General features: G+C 27.0%; 9 protein-coding genes across 9 annotated transcripts; 3 read left to right on the top strand and 6 right to left on the bottom strand. All coding sequences in view use genetic code 12, as the record gives it.

The window, feature by feature from the left end:
- Window positions 1-91: 91 nt before the first annotated feature.
- KGF55_004336 (uncharacterized protein) lies at window positions 92-826 on the bottom strand (the record flags this gene model as incomplete). Its single annotated transcript, XM_051759228.1, has 1 exon — window positions 92-826. One exon carries the CDS (start codon window positions 824-826, stop codon window positions 92-94), a length of 735 nt encoding a protein of 244 aa, XP_051612896.1.
- A 133-nt stretch (window positions 827-959) lies between these two features.
- KGF55_004335 (uncharacterized protein) lies at window positions 960-1,403 on the bottom strand (the record flags this gene model as incomplete). The annotated part of the gene is made up of 1 exon (XM_051759227.1): window positions 960-1,403. The coding sequence occupies one exon, from the start codon at window positions 1,401-1,403 to the stop codon at window positions 960-962; it is 444 nt and encodes a 147-aa protein (XP_051612895.1).
- Window positions 1,404-1,581: 178 nt separating this feature from the next.
- On the bottom strand, window positions 1,582-3,156 carry KGF55_004334 (uncharacterized protein; the record flags this gene model as incomplete). The annotated part of the gene is made up of 1 exon (XM_051759226.1): window positions 1,582-3,156. One exon carries the CDS (start codon window positions 3,154-3,156, stop codon window positions 1,582-1,584), a length of 1,575 nt encoding a protein of 524 aa, XP_051612894.1.
- A 4,277-nt stretch (window positions 3,157-7,433) lies between these two features.
- Window positions 7,434-9,551, top strand: GAC1 (protein phosphatase regulator; the record flags this gene model as incomplete). The annotated part of the gene is made up of 1 exon (XM_051759225.1): window positions 7,434-9,551. The coding sequence occupies one exon, from the start codon at window positions 7,434-7,436 to the stop codon at window positions 9,549-9,551; it is 2,118 nt and encodes a 705-aa protein (XP_051612893.1).
- Window positions 9,552-10,483: 932 nt separating this feature from the next.
- Window positions 10,484-12,901, bottom strand: GLN4 (glutamine--tRNA ligase; the record flags this gene model as incomplete). Its single annotated transcript, XM_051759224.1, has 1 exon — window positions 10,484-12,901. One exon carries the CDS (start codon window positions 12,899-12,901, stop codon window positions 10,484-10,486), a length of 2,418 nt encoding a protein of 805 aa, XP_051612892.1.
- A 133-nt stretch (window positions 12,902-13,034) lies between these two features.
- THG1 (tRNA guanylyltransferase) lies at window positions 13,035-13,838 on the bottom strand (the record flags this gene model as incomplete). The annotated part of the gene is made up of 1 exon (XM_051759223.1): window positions 13,035-13,838. The coding sequence occupies one exon, from the start codon at window positions 13,836-13,838 to the stop codon at window positions 13,035-13,037; it is 804 nt and encodes a 267-aa protein (XP_051612891.1).
- Window positions 13,839-14,019: 181 nt separating this feature from the next.
- On the top strand, window positions 14,020-17,520 carry RPA135 (DNA-directed RNA polymerase I core subunit; the record flags this gene model as incomplete). The annotated part of the gene is made up of 1 exon (XM_051759222.1): window positions 14,020-17,520. The coding sequence occupies one exon, from the start codon at window positions 14,020-14,022 to the stop codon at window positions 17,518-17,520; it is 3,501 nt and encodes a 1,166-aa protein (XP_051612890.1).
- Window positions 17,521-17,567: 47 nt separating this feature from the next.
- Window positions 17,568-18,239, bottom strand: KGF55_004329 (uncharacterized protein; the record flags this gene model as incomplete). The annotated part of the gene is made up of 1 exon (XM_051759221.1): window positions 17,568-18,239. One exon carries the CDS (start codon window positions 18,237-18,239, stop codon window positions 17,568-17,570), a length of 672 nt encoding a protein of 223 aa, XP_051612889.1.
- A 154-nt stretch (window positions 18,240-18,393) lies between these two features.
- On the top strand, window positions 18,394-19,269 carry KGF55_004328 (uncharacterized protein; the record flags this gene model as incomplete). Its single annotated transcript, XM_051759220.1, has 2 exons — window positions 18,394-18,463; window positions 18,542-19,269. The coding sequence occupies 2 exons, from the start codon at window positions 18,394-18,396 to the stop codon at window positions 19,267-19,269; spliced, it is 798 nt and encodes a 265-aa protein (XP_051612888.1).
- Window positions 19,270-19,274: the final 5 nt, after the last annotated feature.

The following is a 19,274-nucleotide window of genomic DNA, read 5'->3' as shown; positions in this document are numbered from 1 at the left end:
ACAATAAATATCAAGTCATAAAATTTCAATAATTGAAATTGAAGGGCAAGTAAGAAAGTAAAATTAAGCATAAAAAAAAGCTGATGTTTATTTATCCTAAATCGTATGATCCAATAGTAGATTCAAATTCTTCTTTTGGATTAAAAAGATTTTCTAAAGTTAATGTTGTTGAATCAATATTTTCATTATTTTTAGAATTCCTATTATTGTCAACACTTTCATCATTGAAAGGTTTGAATTTGAGATTTTTACTATTATCTCTTCCTACTCTTTCATCGAAGTTCAGTTCGTAAATTTGTAAAAAATCATTAATGATATTATCATTATATCCAGAATTTTCCAGATTATTTTCATCATTTATTTGTCTACCATGACCATTAGTTTGAGTATCATTACAATTATTCGTCAATATTAATAAAATCTGATCAATTAATTTTGAATTTTCAAGTTTATTTATATTAATTTGACAATTTAAATTTATAATTAAACTAATTAAATCATGATATAAGTAAAAAATTTTTTGAAATTCATATTTATAATTTATTAAATTTGATTCGTTTATTTTAGGATAAAAGCTGGTTTCTTGTGTTGTCGGGTTGTGTTGAAAATTTTGATTAAAATTTATTTGATATGGTGGTGGTAATTTTATTGATTCGATTTTATCATTATTTGATCTAATTTTATTTAATAACTCAAATATTTTATGATTTTGATTAATTGATTGATTAATTGAGTTTAATTCTGTAAATTTTGATTGTTTCTCTTTTTCATGTTGATTATAATTATACCCTTTTAAAGATCTTTGTTTTGTACTTTTATCATACATGAATATCGTGATAAAATGATGGTTAAATTTCTAATAGGATACAAAATTAGAGAGAAATAAATACTGTAGATCTAAAGGAATATTGTATTCTTAGTATTAAATCTCTAGATTATATAAGTTAAAAGAAAGTTATCTAATTTAGTTGAGATTTTTGATTGATCTCTTCCAATTTCAAATTCTCAGTTTTGGCATCTTCAACTGATATTTTCTGTTCCTTAATTGATTCTTCTAATTTATCTTCATCCACCTTATTAATAGCATCGCTTAGTACGGAATTGTTTGACTTATTAGTTTCATTCTCTTTATCGGCAGCATAACCACTTACACTTTCAACTCTTGATAAATCACCCAAAACAGTAGATTGAAACATATCTTTAATACCAGAAAGGAATTGAACTTCTTCTTCAGTTTTCCCACCATTATTAAAAGAATCTCCACCATTTTTTAAAATTTTTTCAAATTTGGCAACACTTTTATTTTCATGAATTTTAAAAGGTTGACCTTTATTTTGAGGTAAGATTTGAAAATCAGATACATCCATAATTGAAGATGATTCATTTTCAGATGATGAAGTCATTATTATTGTAAATGACTAACTTAAAAATTGTTGTTGCTGTTTTTCAAATGTTTAATATTGAACTTAATTTTTCTGGTTGTAAAAAATATTTAAAACTCCAAATGAAAAAAAAAAATGCTACAACCAGATTAAAATTAGATAAAAATCCTATAGCAAACATTATCAAACAGCGATATTGTCATTTTTTAAAAAATCCTAATTTTATAGAAGGAGGTGAAATTGAATGATTCTTGAAATAAGCTTCATCTTCAGTATTTGAATCTGTATCTGATTTATAATTGTAATCATAAGTATGCCCATACTCATCTGTACTATAATCATAATGTTTATAAATATCATCATTTAATGAATTATTGTTATTTTTTGTAAAAACCATCAATTCAATTTGTTGATTTGTTTCATCAAACATTACTCTAAGTGCTTCTAATGCTGAATTTATATTTTGCTTCGTTGCAACATTACTATTTAAAATTTCTTCTTTACGTTTTTGATTTCTTTCAATTCTTGCTTTTAAAATTTCATTTTTTTTTTCAATTTCTTCTCTAACTTTAGCAGCTTTTTCTTCTTCAGTTTCAGGTTCTTTAGGTCCCTGGTTTACTTTAGCTCTTTGTCTAGCTGCTGCTCTTGCTCTATTTTTTTCTGCTTTTTTTTCTGCAATTTCTTCAGCACTCAATACGGGAGTTGCATCTAAACAAATATCTAAATTTAATGAAATTCTATAAAATGGATCCATAAATTTTAATGCTACTAATAAAGTATAATAAGCATCATTACCAGCATTATGTAAAAAACTATGAGGAATATTTAATAATTTTAAACTTGTTTTTAAAGAATGAGGATTTTTTCCACCTTTTGAAATTTTTGTATAAAATGATGTATCTATAGTTTTATAAATTTTTGGTAATTTAACACCTAATTGATTTAACCATTTTATATCACCTTTTAAATCATGTCCAACTAAATAACTTGGCATTCCATTATTTATAATACCATGATCAAAAAAATATGATATTAAAGCTTGACATAATATTCCTGCATTATATTTACTCATTATTAAAGTTTCTCCACCAACAAAATTATCAGAATGATTTGGTACATACCTTCCATTATTTCTATGTATATGATCTTTAATTTTAATATGATAATTATGAATATGAGCAGTAGTTGTTATAGAAGAAAATCTTGGATCATAAATTGATATACCAATTTCTGTAATTTCATTTGTATTTAATTCCCATGCTTCAATATCTAAAGAAAATAATATTGATTGTTTACCATATATTAATTTTAAATCTTCATAAAATTCATTTCTTATTTTTTTATTTGTCATTCTTGGATTTTGTTTTATTATATGATCATAATTAAGTTGATAATTTTCAACAGTTTTAATTAATAATTCATATATTTTTAAATCATTTAATTCTGTTATTTTAGGAGTTTGATAAGATTTTTTTAATAAATTTGAAGCTTGGATTATATCATCAACTTTTAAATTTAAAGGTGAAAGAGTATTTGATTTTTTATTATTTTTATTATTATTTTGTTGTCTATTGTCTTTTCCATTATTTTGTTGTCTATTATCATTCCCGTTTTGTTGTATATTATCATTCCCATTATTTTGTTGTTGATTTGGATTGTTTCTTCTCCTTCTTGCTGTGTTTTTTGTTTTCCTACTTGTTTGAACTCTTGAGGGATAATCTTGACCCGGTGGAATTACGACATATCCATCACCGAATACAGGTATAAATGACATGGGTTGATTTTATTGATAAATGGATTCGGTAAAATAATTGAAAGTAGAATGATATGAAAAGGCCCTACTCTTGTGTAAATCAAAAATAATGCTTATGTGAGCTCTTGAAGATTGTTAATGATCTTTATTTGGATTAGATTTGAAGACAAGGGGGTATCCGATGAAATGAAATTAATTGGTTGAATAAGCTTTTTCGAAGTAGTAAAATATTCGATGGAAATAATATTCGTATCTCACAGTGCTACCATCCGCTAATTTCATGTAATACTGTATAACACGATGTTTCATAAATTTTATTAGAAAATTCCCATTTGGGATTTGAAACAGTTCTTTTGAAACATTTATGAAACATGGAATTATTTTTTTTGGATTTGTATGAATATATATTATTACTACGACTAAACTCAGCCTATAAATCAAGAACTCTGTACTTTATAAATTTTATAACTTATTTTTCCTAATTGCCTTAGCAGGACATCGTAGAATGACGGATTTAGATTTAGCATTAGAATCAAGCACATTTTCGTCTTCTATAATTTATTTCAATTATTCTTCAATAAATTTTGCGATCCGAACTGCAAATGGTTGAAAAGGACTGTAAACCCCTATCTCATTGAAACAAAATCAATTTCAAAATTTGAAATTTGGCTGCAAATAATTTTTCATTTCCATTCATTTTCAATAAGAATCAAAATATTTTACTCGAAACAAAAAATAGAGAGGTGTTGAGGCTTGAAGCTTTGTGTATTACAATCATCAGATTCCAATCGATAGAGATTGAAAATTAGTGGTAAATTAGAAATATCTGAAGTATTCAAAGATGAAATAAGAGAGTAAAGAAATTGTAAATTATGTACGTTTTTCAAGTTTCACAATTTAAAGAGGCAGGGAACATCAATCATTAGTCCAACAAAAACAAATAATAATATAGTTTAGCTCATAAGGTCTCGATACAAGTCGTCAATTAAATATAAGGGTGTTTAAAATTAAGGTACAAAAAATAAATATAAATATATTTATTGTAAAAATGAGATGAGTGGCATCTTATCTTTTTACATAATTTTCAGATTTGAATCGTTGGAAGTACTTCACTACCTAATTTTTTTTTCTTATTTGGGGTGAATAAGAATTACATTTCAATTCAAAATCTTCTCATTTTCATTAATCTTTTGAATGAGACGGTGCTACTTTTCTAAACTTGTCGTTATCTTAGTTTATGCCTAGTGAGGATTGATCATCTCTTTGACTGATTGAAAAACATGGTAAATAGATTCTAATTAGATAAATTTTCAATATTAGGTTGATGAAAACAAAAAGAATCTCTTTTGAATGAACCCCTCTCCAATTGTATTATTAACAAATCTAAGACAATAGTGATAAACATTGTCTTAAACCACCCTTTGATGTATGTATCAGATCATAAACAATCGATCATAATAATTTATCAATCTCCTGAAATGAAATAATTTTATTTTTTTTGGCTATTATTATAAAATAAATTGCATTAAAAATCAGACGTTTGTATGTACGTTCATATTTACACCTAATTGTAAGGCAAGTTTGAAAAAAGAACAAAAAATTCAAATTTATATGCTTGACTGATAAGTCACATTCACTCTCTATATGGTCTGAGTTTGACTCCAGTGATATCATTAACATATTTCTTTCAAATCATCACTCATTCACAAAAGTCAGATCATATTTCCTATCATTTCAAATTTCGATTTACGGAAATTAAGTTTGTGTAAAACTTTAATTACGAAGCTTAATTAACCAGATCTGAAATCGCCCATTTGGTAGCCAAAATTTTTAAAGGGGGTAATTGAAATTAAAAAAAAAAAAAACACGTCAAAAAAAAATAAAAATTTTTTCATTCTGAAATTTTAGTTGGGTAAAAAAAGTTTAATTTTTAATAGAGTAAACCAACAAAATTATAATTATAGAAATCGAAACATAAGTAAGAACCAGAAAATAGAAGATTTGATAGTATAATAATGTAAAATATCATATAGATAGATACCTATCATCTCATTTATTACAATCCAAAAGAAGAATTTAAAAATATCTAGATAACCATAAAAAACCAAATTGAAAGATCACAATACTCCACCCATCAATTAAATATTCTCCAGATCGAAGGAATTTTTAAATTCCTTTCATGATGGCTTTTTGTAAACTCAATCAAAGTTGAAAAAAAAAAAAGATAAAGAGATGAAACACAAAACACGTCCTTGAAAATTTCAAAATCTTTTTTCAATTATTCAATCGTCAAAATCTTGATTCCCCTCCTCGTACGTTTGATATAAATTTTAAGGCGAATTAACTCAAAGATTAGCTCGAAAATTTTTTAAAATGGAACAATAACTTAGATCGACTGAGATCTTAGCTTTTTGGGGGTGTAAAACTCCAAAAAGAATAAGTTTAAAAAAGTTTAATTTAGCAATAATAAGTTGATTTTGTGTAGAGATGAACTCTTTACAATAAAACAAAAAAAGTATAAAGGCAATACAATCAATAATTTTCTGTTGTGGTTGAGTCCACAAATTTATGATTACTTTGCCCCATGGAGAAAGAAAAATTTTACTAAGTTAAAACTGGGTCAAATTTAAAAGTTTTTTTGTGGTACGGTATTGACCTTTTATTTGTGGCCTAGCTTATTAATTGAAGAAATTTTTTATGTTGGAGAAATAAAGTGGGGAGTAGGGAGATTTATCAAACGTATATATTACTTAAATCTGGCTAGTAAAAATCATTTTTTGGGCTTGTTAACAAGCTAATCCTTAATTTATACAATATCAAGTAAGTAAATCTTAATTTTTTGTTGAAATGGCTTGATATTTAAAACTCGAAAAAAAAATACTTCAATCACTTGACTTGAAATCCGTTTCATATTTTTAAACTCGTATGAATTTACATATTATTTTATATGTTATATGTATTAAAATAATTCTAATATTTGCCGATCTAGGAGATTTCTAACTAATCTAACCAGTTAATGTAAGGGAAATATAAATTTTTTTTTTATTTTGTATCATTGCTCAAACTTGCTTGCTATGATGAGATAGATTTCCTTCGATTGGGACATAATCTAACCAGTAACCACTAATTTATCTATGGAGCAAAATGGTGTTGCAGTTTTCGTTAAACAGATCAGAACTCATTTTACACTAATTTAGGTGTACATTAAATTTGTTGGTATTTCTTATATTTAATATCCCTTACCTTATTAATTAATTTTTTAGTAATCATGTTATAAAGTATAAAATAATAAACTTTAACTTTTTACTCCGAATAATTAATTTAATTTAAGAATTTAGCTACTATTATCTTCAATTTTTATATGTAATATAACTTAAACTTAATATACACCCCCACTCTATAAATGATGTGTAACAAATTATTCAGTGTACTTCCTAAGCTGTAAAGAATGAAGTATGGATGAAAATTTGATTAACCAGTTCTCTGAGCTTGACAAGTTTCTGTTTAGAGTTTTAACTTACTAATCAAATACTTGATTTATATAGTTAACTTGATATGACTTAAACTTATAAAATAAGTCATATTTTATTAAATAAAGGCAAATCTTTACTTTTGTGTTTTTGTACTACTCTGACTTTAAGTTACACAAAACAGTAATTCATACAATACAAAATTTCTTATAAAATAAAATTGATTTTCCCAAAGAAATTTTTTACAATTTCATTGAAAAATCCTGGCCCATCATTTCTTTTGAAGAGATACCAACATTGGTAAAAGAAGAGCTATACCATCAAGTCTAGAGACTTCCATTTGTACTTGGAGTTTGAAAGAAAAATCACTATTATAATTACAAACCAACATCACACAATCTTACATAATAATACTTTTTTTTTTAAGTTTTATTTTTTTTGGTCCTTATCTTCCATTCTTAATTTTATTATTAATCACACAATTTTTTATTTTATTATAATAGGAGTTGTAAAAATAAAATATACACAACACATCACTTACTTTCTTTTACAACAACAACAACAACAACTAAGTACCATAGTACCCTACCTATTCATTTAAACCATCCACTATCAACTGGATAGGTATACAACATAGCATACACAACTTCATCCACACAAACGAACTAGTTGTAAAACACATTTTTTTTCATCTCAAAAAATATACACAATTTTCAAATCCATATCAATTATTACAACCAAAAAGTTTTGCCATTAGTATAGCTTTACTTACATCATTAAATACATTCATATATACTCATACACACTCACAACATATAGCATAGAAAAATGACAACGATAGTTACAACAACAGCAACTAAAGATTCATTATCTCCAACATCATCAATAAATTATACTGTTTCACCACCATCAACAACATCTTCATCTCCAATACTATTTTATCAACAAAATCAATCATCATTATCTGATAATGATTTAAATTCATCAACTGATTCAATAGATACTTTAAAATCAACTACATCAACTATAAAATATAATAAATCATCATCAGAAGAATTACAATCACAAACACAGTCACATAATTATTCAATACCTATTCAAATTACTGCCCCATCACCACAATTACCTTCAACGTCAGTACTAGAAGCATCACAACCACAACCAAAAAAGAAATTCAATATACCAAATTATTATGTTCCACCAAAAAACACACATCAAGAACAATTGCAACCACATATTTCATCTTCTACAAATTCAACTACATCTTCTTCAAATTCTTCATTATTATCATTAAATGATTTTACACAACATAAACAACAACAACAACAACAAGAAAAACCAAAATTATTACGTAAAAAATCAGGAGAATTAATAAAATCTTCTTTAAAATTATCACCACATTCATTTTTACAAAGATCAATTTCATCACCAAATATTATACAAAATAATGGTAATAATAATAGAATAGATGAAATATTAAGTCCAAGAAAATCAGTTAGATTTGCTTCAAGATTAATTAATGTTAAAATGTTTGATGGTTGTGAATCTCCTGCTTCTGTATCAAGTTTAAATTCTCCATGTGATTCTCCACCAAATGAAATTAAAAGAAAATCATTATATAGTGTAAATGATTTTTCTGATTTTAATAATAATCATCAAAGATCAAGGTTTGATAATAATATAGATGAATCAGAAGAAGAAGTAGATGATTCATATTTAGATAATTCACAATATTTTAATAAACCAAGAAATGATTATTTTGATTTTGATTGGAATTGGCATAAATCTGATGATGAAGAGGATTTATTAAGTGAACGAGAAGATGAAACTACAGAAGATGAAGATGAAGAAGACGATGAAGAAGAAAGTAGGTCAAAAGAGTATAGATTAATTTCTCATGATATCCCTAAATTACCATCTACTAAAAGTAATAATAAGATTTGGTTAACATCAGCATATATAATGAAATCAACTCCACAATCAACCACAACATCATCAAAGTCATCAGCATCATCATCAAAACAATTTTTAAATGGTATTTTCCAAGTATCTAATTTAGGATTTGAAAAAAAATTCTCAATAAAATTAACTTTTAATAATTGGAAATCAATTATAAATTTTGATGGATCATCAAGAATTTCATATATAAGAAGTGTAAATTCCAAAATTGATGAATTTAAATTTATGATAAATTTAAATGATTTATTAAATTGTTATACTCATAATTCAAAAGAGGATATTCAAGAAAAAAATATAACTATTAGTTTATGTATAAAATATGAAGTTAATGGTATTGAATATTGGGCAAATAATCAAGGTAAAAATTATAATTTTAATTTAATTGAATTATTAAATCAAAAACCTACTCAAAAGAGTCAATCACCAAATAAATTTATTTCAAGATCTCAAAATTCTTCACCAGCTCCATTTAAAGAAATTTGTTCAAAGTTAATAAATTATCAACAATCTCAACAATTAAATAAAAATAGTATAGCATTAAAATCTTTAAATTCAATTTCAATGGGTAAAAATTTTGATGATTCAACCACCAGCACTTCAACTAACTCATCTGCATTACCACCCAGACCTACAATTATGAGAAAATCATTTAGTTCAAATGATATAACAACATTAAATAAACATCGTTATTCAAATCGTCAAAAACAAAAAGAATCAAATACTACAACTACTACTACCACAAATGATGCATCATCATTACAAAATTCATTTAGTAATTTATCATATTCAGATATTTTAAATCAATATTGTTTTGCAAATAATAATACAAAAATTTCAAATATAACTACAACCACCACTAGTAATTCTTCAATTGATGGATTAAATAAATCAAACACAAGTGGAGTTAATAATGGTCATTGTTCACCTGAACATATTGGTAGTACTGCATCTACATTACATTATTTTAGTGATTCAATTCATATTTAATATTTGATCACTTTGATGAATCATTCTTGATTATTAGGCATTCATTGAATTTGTTGAAAATTTTGAAAATTTTGAAATTTGGTTTTTTCAATTCTTGATTTTAGTTTATAGAGTATATAATTGTTTAATAATACGCATACATACTTATTCTATTGTTATATATTCAATTCATTAATTGTAGTTGTTTCTTCTACTTGGTTCTTAATATTTCATTTTTTGCTTCTTTTGTTGATGATAGTAGATTGATGTGATGGTTTATACGAATCTGCAATCACTTCCTATTGAATAATACGCATACATACGTATTCTTTTGTTATTCATTTGTTTCATTATTAATATCTTTTTTCATCTTCGTGTATGTCATCTTACTTTTTGTTTATGTTTCCTCTGCTTGGTGATAGTAGATCGATTTGACGTGCGGGTTTATACGAAATTTTCAATCACTTCTTACGTCGAATAACAAACATGAAAAACCACCAGTCAATGAATTGTTTGGATTCTCACTGATGATTTTCCATATTTGTTATTGAAAGTAGCAATGATTGATTGATCCATTTAAACCAGTACATCATATACATTCATATGGTTAAGTATGAACTATTGCTAACACTTCCTTTCTCCATAGCATTGAACCGACTTCATGTCTCAAGTAATTTAGAACTCGATAAACCAGCTGGGACCAACAGTATCTTCGTTTCCATCATCTCTGATTGCCTTTTTATTCCTTCAATGTAGTGTTGGCAGCATTTGTCATAATAGAAGTGTTATTCATTTATCATGAAATTTTTTTTTGATTCTCGATTGAATAATATACGATAATATGGTTCAACTTACTATTTCAAAAAATATTGAAACAACGAGATGTGAAAAATTTGAAGAATTGATAAGTTAAGCTATGAATTAAATCTATTTACTTTATATATCTACTCGAACTATTTATTGACATCTTCTTTTAAAGTTACAATTCTATTTAATATAATACCATCGTTTTTTTCCAAATTACAATCTTTATCAACACAAAAATAACCTTCTCTTAAAGCTTGAAATCTAATAGTATTATTACCAGAGGTTTCATCAATATTAAATTGTGAACCGGGAATTTTTAAATTCATTGGTGATTTTGAAATAATTTCTTTAAAATTTGATTCAATTATTGCTTGATTATTTATCACGGTTTCACTTTCAGAATTTATATCCGATAAATAACCTTCTGGATTAGATAATGGATTTTCTGATTTAAATAATTGATTATATATTCTAACTTCTTTTATTGGTATATAATCATTAACAGGAATCCATTGAATATAAGTTTTTGGTTTTTTTGGTTTTTCTTGATTATTATCATAATTTACATGAACTATTGTTTTACCATTTTGAGTTTCAATAGATTTAAAACTTATAGTAAATGGAACTTTCATTAATCCAACTGGTTGTCCAGGAGCTAATCTATAAAATTCTTTATCTGCTTCAAAATCTCTAACATCTGATTTATCAATGAAAATTTTATTTTTAAATTTTAATTTTCTATCACCTAAATTATTTAAATCTTTTCCTGGCTTATAAGGAATTTCAATATTTAATTCAAATTCATCAGATAAATTATCAATATGAACTTCAATAGGATTTAATATAAGAAATAATCTTGGAGTAGTTTGATCTAAATAATTTCTTATTGAACTTTCAAATCTTATAGTTTGAATATTTGTTGTTGATGTAGTTACCCCCAAAGTATTTATAAATGATAATATTGCACCTGGTGGTACACCTCTTCTTTTTATACCTTCTAAAGTATATAATCTTGGATCATCCCAACCTCTAACATAATTTTCATTAACTAATTTTGCAATTTTTCTCTTTGACATTATTGTACCTGTTAAATTTAATCTACCATATTCTCTTTGAGCAGGTCTATAAACTTTTAAAGTATCACATAACCATTCATAACTTTCTCTTGATAAAACAAATTCAGTTGTACATAATGAATGAGTTATATTTTCAAGGGAATCAACTAAACAATGAGTAAAATCATAAGTTGGATAAATTTTCCATTTATCATTTGTTCTATGATGAGGTTTATTTAAAACTCTATAAGCAACTAAATCCCACATTTGAGGTGATGGACTATTAAGATCTTGTTTCATACGTAAAGTAGCTTCACCAATAGAATATTTTCCATTTTTCATATTTTCAAATTCTTTTAGGTTAGTTTCTATAGATTGTGATCTATGTTTACATGCAATTCGCTCTGCTCCTAAACTACCGTCTTCTCTTTGTCCTCTATTATATTTAACTTCTTCTGAAGTACAATGACAAACATAAGCTTTATCAATTTTAATTAAATTTAAAGCTAAATCATATAATTGATCAAAATAATCAGATGAATAAGTAATTTTAAAAGGTTTATAACCTAACCAATTTACCATTTCCTTTATAGAATCAAAATATTTTGCTTCTTCTGCTTCAGGATTTGTATCATCAAATCTAAGATAACAAAGACCATTATTAAATTGTGCAAAACCAAAATTTATCATTATTGCTTTTGAATGTCCAATATGTAAAAAACCATTTGGTTCAGGTGGAAATCTTGTATATACCTTTCCATCAATGAATTTTTTATGATCATTTAATAATTCTGGATATTTTTGTGGTTCTTCTCCTGGTTTATGTAAATCTCCAAGAAATCCTTCAGAAAACATAGATCTTTCCTTTTCTGGTTCTGAAGGTGTTGTGTTGGTGCTTGTTTTGGTGGTTGCTTCTTTCTTTGGAGCTTTTTCTTTCTTTTTAATATCTCTTTCATCTTTTGGTCCAATTCTTTCTAAAAATAATTCATCTAATATAGGTTTAAATAAATTTGGTGGTGCCCATTTTAAAGATGGTTGAGATTTAATTTCAGTCATAACTTTTGGTAAAATTGAATATCTTTCTGATTTTAATTTTGAATCTATTGAATCAAGATATTTTGAAATTTCCAATTTAACATCATTCTCATTTAATTCAACTCCAACTCCAGTAAATTCATCAAATTCTTTTTTATTTGGTGATGATTCATTTGATAATAAATATTTTATACCTTCTGAAATTTGTAAATTTGTTTTTATTTCATCATTATTAATTCCATTAATTATATATTCAATATTAGGAATATTTTTACCATTTTTATTTTCTAATATAGCTAATTGATGTAATAATGTTAATTTTTTATCATCATTATATTTTGAAATTGAAGATTTTGATAATATATCTTTTAAATTTGATGCTACTTTTTTATTTTTTGCAATATCTTTTGATTTTTTTTCATTAAATCCAAAATCATTAAATAATGTTATTAATTCTTCTTCTGAATTTGACATTTTTTTGTTGAATATGAAGTAATGTATTTGATAAGAGATGTAGAGATATGAGTAAACGAAAAAAAAATTTTGGTTATAAAAAATTATTTAAAACTCGCGTGGCTAATATTTATTTATTATCATTATCTATGATTCATTCTTTTAACCAAGGTCTAGAGTCCCACCAAGTGTCATCATTGATTATATCGACATGCATTATACTGATTTCAGCTTTCTTCCGTATCTTCTCCTGTCTTTGTTTTTGTCTCGAACTTAGACCATCTTCTTGTTGGACTCTATAATTTTCATAATCTCGTACTAATATAGTTCCCTTTTTAAAAATTTCCAGTTCATTATTATAATTTATATTACATTCTTTAAACAAAATTTCATTCTTATCAGATGATACGGTTCCCATTAATCTTTGCTCTGCTTCTTGTGGTGTTAATCCTAATTTTACAAGATTCCAAAAAGTTGTATTATATAAATTATTGATATGACAATCTACTTGTCTCCAACTGAAATAATCTCGTACCACTTCAAAATTGGGATATACTATTGCCCTTCCGTCAAATGTCGGGATCATATTCCACACAATTGGTCTATTGGGATGATATTGATTCCAATAAAACATATAATAAGTTGACATTAAGCTTGCAAACAATGTACATAGTTTCATCTCTCTTCTTTCATATAATTCACATTTCCTTCGTAATAAGAAACTATATTCATCCGAATCACCATATGCCATTAGTATATCACTATATTTCTCCATGATCTTATGTGCTGCGTCATTCATTACTTCTAATGCTATTTCATCATTTGGTTTATCAAATTCATAAAACTTTGAGAATTTGTGAAATCCTTTTCCATCTACTCTTATGACTATATATGTATCTGGTAGTAAATGATTCTCCCTTTCAAATGATTTAACATATTCATATTTTGAATTGGCCATTTGAACTAGATTGATAAATAGATTCGATTATTATCGACGGTATATCTTTTTTTTATATGCACTCCTCATACAAAATCTCATCTCTATACAAAAAAATAAATTGGCCAGAGATCAAAAATTTATAAATATAACCCATCAAAGAAGCTTAAAAGCTTTAAAACTCTCATCCTCAACACCAAAAATGTCACAAGCTCAATTCAGGACTCTAGAGAGAGAGAAAAGGTTTCAAAATCCACCGAAAGATAAATCTGCATATCCTTTACTAGAAAATGCAGTTGCACCTCATATTGGTTCATTTAATGCATTAACAGAAGGGTTTGATGGTGGATTATTAAATTTAGCAGTAAAAGATATTGGGTCCAAAACAATATTTGATTCAAAAAAATCATCAGATAGATTAGGAAATAAATTAAAAATAAGAGTTGAATCAGTTTCTGTTGCAAAACCAAGTGTTCCACAAACTGATAAATTATCAATAAATAGAAAAACATTACCAAGTGAATGTCGAGAAAGAATGACTACATATAGAGCAAGATTATTATTAAATGTAACTTGGAGCGTGAATGATGGAGAAGAAGAAAGTGAAGTTAGAGAAGCAGGACAAATACCAATAATGGTTAAAAGTAATAGATGTCATTTACAAAAAATGTCACCAAATGAATTAGTAGAAGCAAGAGAAGAAAGTGATGAATTAGGTGGATATTTTATAGTAAATGGTATTGAAAAAATAATCCGTATGTTAATTGTACAAAGAAGAAATCATCCAATGGCTATAATACGTCCTTCATTTGGGAATAGAGGGAATTCATATACAAAATTTGGTATACAAATAAGATGTGTAAGACCAGATCAAACTTCACAAACTAATGTATTACATTATTTAAATGATGGTAATGTAACTTTTAGATTTTCTTGGAAAAAAAATGAATATTTAATACCAGTAATGATGATATTAAAAGCATTAGTTGAAACTAATGATAGAGAAATTTTTGATGGAATTGTAGGTCATGATATTGAAAATTCATTTTTAACGGATAGGTTAGAATTATTATTAAGAACTTATAAATCATATAATTTATATTCACAACAAGAAACTTTAGCATATTTAGGAGATAAATTTAGGGTAGTTTTTGGAGCAACTCCTGATGTTTCAGATATTGATGTAGGTAAAGAAGTAATTAAAAGAATTGTATTAGTACATTTACCAAATAATGAAGATAAATATAGAATGCTTCTTTTTATGATTAGAAAATTATATTCATTAGTTGCAGGAGATTGTTCACCAGACAATCCAGATGCTACTCAACATCAAGAAGTATTATTAGGTGGATTCTTATATGGAATGATTATCAAAGAAAAAATAGATGAATATTTACAAAATTTTAAATTACAAGTTCAAGCTGATTTAAATAGAGGATATGGAGTAACTTTTAGTGATAAAAAATATATTTCAAGAGTATTTACTAGAATTAATGAAAATATAGGTCAAAAACTACAGTATTTTTTATCAACTGGTAATTTAGTTTCACAATCCGGTTTAGATTTACAACAAGTTTCAGGTTATACTGTTGTTGCAGAAAAGATCAATTTTCATCGTTTTATTTCACATTTTAGAATGGTTCATAGAGGTTCTTTTTTTGCTGAATTGAAGACGACAACTGTTCGTAAATTGTTACCTGAATCTTGGGGGTTTCTTTGTCCGGTGCATACACCGGATGGTTCACCTTGTGGTTTATTAAATCATTTATCACATAAATGTATTATATCAACAGTTGCATCAGACGTATCGAAAGTTCCAAAAGCATTAGCTCAATTAGGTGTTTCACCAGCAAATTCATTTGCTGCTGGTCCAGAATTATGTTGTGTTCAATTAGATGGTAAAATTGTTGGTTGGACTACACATGAACAAGGTAAAATTGTTGCTGATACTTTAAGATTTTGGAAAGTCGAGGGAACTCATGATTTACCATTAGATTTGGAAATTGGTTATGTACCACCATCAACAAAAGGTCAATATCCTGGTTTATATTTATTTGGAGGTCATTCAAGGATGATGAGACCTGTAAAATATTTACCATTAGATAAAGAAGATATTGTTGGACCATTTGAACAAGTATATATGAATGTTGCAGTTACACCAGAAGAAATTGAAAATAATATTCATTCACATGTTGAATTTTCTCCAACAAATATTTTATCAATATTAGCTAATTTAACACCATTTTCTGATTTTAATCAATCACCAAGAAATATGTATCAATGTCAAATGGGTAAGCAAACTATGGGTACTCCAGGTGTAGCATTAACTCATAGATCAGATAATAAATTGTATAGATTACAAACTGGTCAAACCCCACTTGTTAAAGCAAACTTATATGATGAATATGGAATGGATAATTTTCCAAATGGTATGAACGCAGTTGTTGCAGTCATCTCTTATACTGGTTATGATATGGATGATGCGATGATAATAAATAAATCATCAGATGAAAGAGGATTCGGTTATGGTACAGTTTATAAAGTTGAAAAAATTGATTTATCACAATCAAGGAGAAGAGGTGATCCAATAACTCAACATTTTGGATTTGGTGATGATGAATGGCCAGAAGCTTGGAAATCAAAATTAGATAGTGATGGTTTACCTTTAATTGGTGTTAAAGTTGAAGAAGGTGATCCAATTGTAGCATATTATGATGATACTTTAGGTAAAACAAAAGTGAAAACTTATCATTCATCTGAACCAGCATATATTGAAGAAGTTAAATTATTAGGTGATGATGCAGGAGATAATGAAGGACAACAAATAACTATTAAATATAGAATTACAAGACAACCTATAATAGGTGATAAATTCTCATCAAGACATGGTCAAAAGGGTGTTTGTTCAAGAAAATGGCCACAAATAGATTTACCTTTCACTGAAAGTGGTATGCAACCAGATGTTATAATTAATCCACATGCTTTCCCATCTCGTATGACAATTGGTATGTTTGTTGAATCATTAGCTGGTAAAGCTGGTGCATTACATGGAGTTGCTCAAGATGCTACACCTTGGAAATTCAGTGAATCAGATACTCCAGCAGATTACTTTGGTGAACAATTATTAAAAGCTGGTTATAATTTCCATGGTAATGAACCAATGTATTCAGGAGCTACTGGTGAAGAATTAAGATGTGATATATATATTGGATGTGTTTACTATCAAAGATTAAGACATATGGTGAATGATAAATTCCAAGTTAGGTCTACTGGTCCAGTAAATTCATTAACAATGCAACCTGTTAAAGGTAGAAAAAGATCAGGTGGTATTCGTGTAGGGGAAATGGAAAGAGATGCATTAATTGGTCATGGTACAGCTTTCTTACTACAAGATAGATTATTAAATTGTTCTGATTATACTCAAACTTCAGTTTGTAAAACTTGTGGATCCATTTTAACTACTCAAACATCAGTTCCAAGAATTGGATCAATGGCAAGTGTAAGATGTAGAAGATGTTCAGTTAAATTAGATAAGTATGATGGATATGCAGAAGATTCTGAAATTTGGGAAGATGGTCATGGAATAAAATTTGTTGGTGGTGATAATACTACAACTGTTGCTATACCGTTTGTATTAAAATATTTGGATAGTGAATTATCAGCAATGGGTATAAAGATGCGCTATAATGTTCAACCTAAATAGACAATAAATAGATATTAATGAATTAGTAAATAATGAACAAACTCTATTTATCGTGTAAGTACTAACACATTGGTTAGTTTAGAATTTTCTATAATGTATTTGGCATTTTGTAAATCACTCCCATCGGCTCTCTCTATAGCTTCTTCTTCATCTAATGCAATACCAGAATCTAAATGTCTTTTGATTATCCTACTTCGAACTAAATCCTCTGGAGTAGAAATAAACCAAGTGTCATCAACATATGAACTTATGTCATCCCAATGCTCATCTTTCAACGAGACGTAATTCCCTTCTAGTATTATGATTGAGACATCTGTATCTATTATAATATTCTCTTCAACTGGATCTTTCAATTTATGATCAAATGATGGAACTTTTCTTACTTCGGATTTATCTTTCAATTTTGAAACTAAATTGACAAATGCTTGAACATTGAATGTAAAAGGAGCACCCCTTCTCCTTACTGCTTCTTCGGGATTAGGTAATGATAGTAGTTCGGATCTGTATAAATGATACCCATCTTGTGATATAACTATTGTTTTAGCTATATCTCGGTTAAATATTGAAGCTATCTTATTAGCAAATGTAGTCTTTCCTGCCCCTGGAACACCAGCTAGTGAGATTATGTATCTATTTGAGCCATTCTTATTATAGTTCAGCTTTACTCTTGACTCTAATAAATCTGTTTGATCGTCATACACCGTTAGTCTTTGGTCCATATTTAATTAATGAAGCGGCTTTTGACTTTTTTAGAATTCTGAAACACGAAATAACTTCGTTAACTTCGTTATTAGTTATTTCTTAGCAACGACTTATTAATTCTAACTACGCTTTACTAATGTTATTTATTTCAAACTTAGCAAGGCAATCCTGATGTTAGATTTACCAACAAAATGGTACCCAGTTAAGTTAAAGTTTTTAGAATCGGTAGAATGCATATATGGTCTTCATTTTGATCCAGAGCAAATTACATGCGGTTTATATCTAACTAATTTTCATCGATTTTGGAGCTGTGAACTAGACAAAGACGCGTTGATCAAAGAATCTCGTGGTTTAGGATTAGAAGGATTAAATGATCAAAGATTGAGGGATCTTTTCAAAACTATTAATGAAAATATACCAAGTAATATTAAATTTGAAAAACTGAATGATAATTTAAATGCATCAGTCGATTTTGGGTTAAAATGGATTTTTAAATTGTCATTATTAGATCCGAAAGAAACAACAACATTCCTAATCAAGTTGAATTTTCAGAATTATGCAAATGTTAATTATTCCCAGTACCAAATCGAGAAGTTAAAAGATGATTTAAAAGTAAAAGATGCTTATATTAGATTTTTGGAATTAAATTTTAAACTTAGTAATGGTGACGAAGCAATTCTCAAATACAAGAAGAATAATAAAGCTTTAGTTAACTCACTCGAAAAATTCAATGAAGATGAATGGGAATCAAATTTAAACAAAGAATATGCAAATCAAAAGAGTAAATTGTCTACGAAAAGTAATTGGAAAAATGACTTGGAAAATGCAATTTCAAATGATTGGATATTTGCCAATCAAGACTATACCGGTATAGCTAAAAAATTGAATTTAAATAATGATAATGATAAAACAAAAGAAGCATCTAGGAGCAAAAAACGGAAAAGATCAGTTGATGAACATCCAGCACCACAATTACAAACAAATCATAACGAACCACAAGGATCGATCACTAGTCCAAAAAAGAAAAAAAAGATAGGGCAATTATGATGAAT

Source organism: Candida pseudojiufengensis, assembly GCF_024610245.1.
Source record: "Candida pseudojiufengensis strain CBS 10847 chromosome Unknown scaffold14, whole genome shotgun sequence".
Lineage (NCBI taxonomy): Eukaryota > Fungi > Ascomycota > Pichiomycetes > Serinales > Debaryomycetaceae > Lodderomyces > Lodderomyces pseudojiufengensis.
The sequence above is the reverse complement of the archived record's forward strand: the minus strand, read 5'-3'. Positions and strand labels throughout refer to the sequence as shown.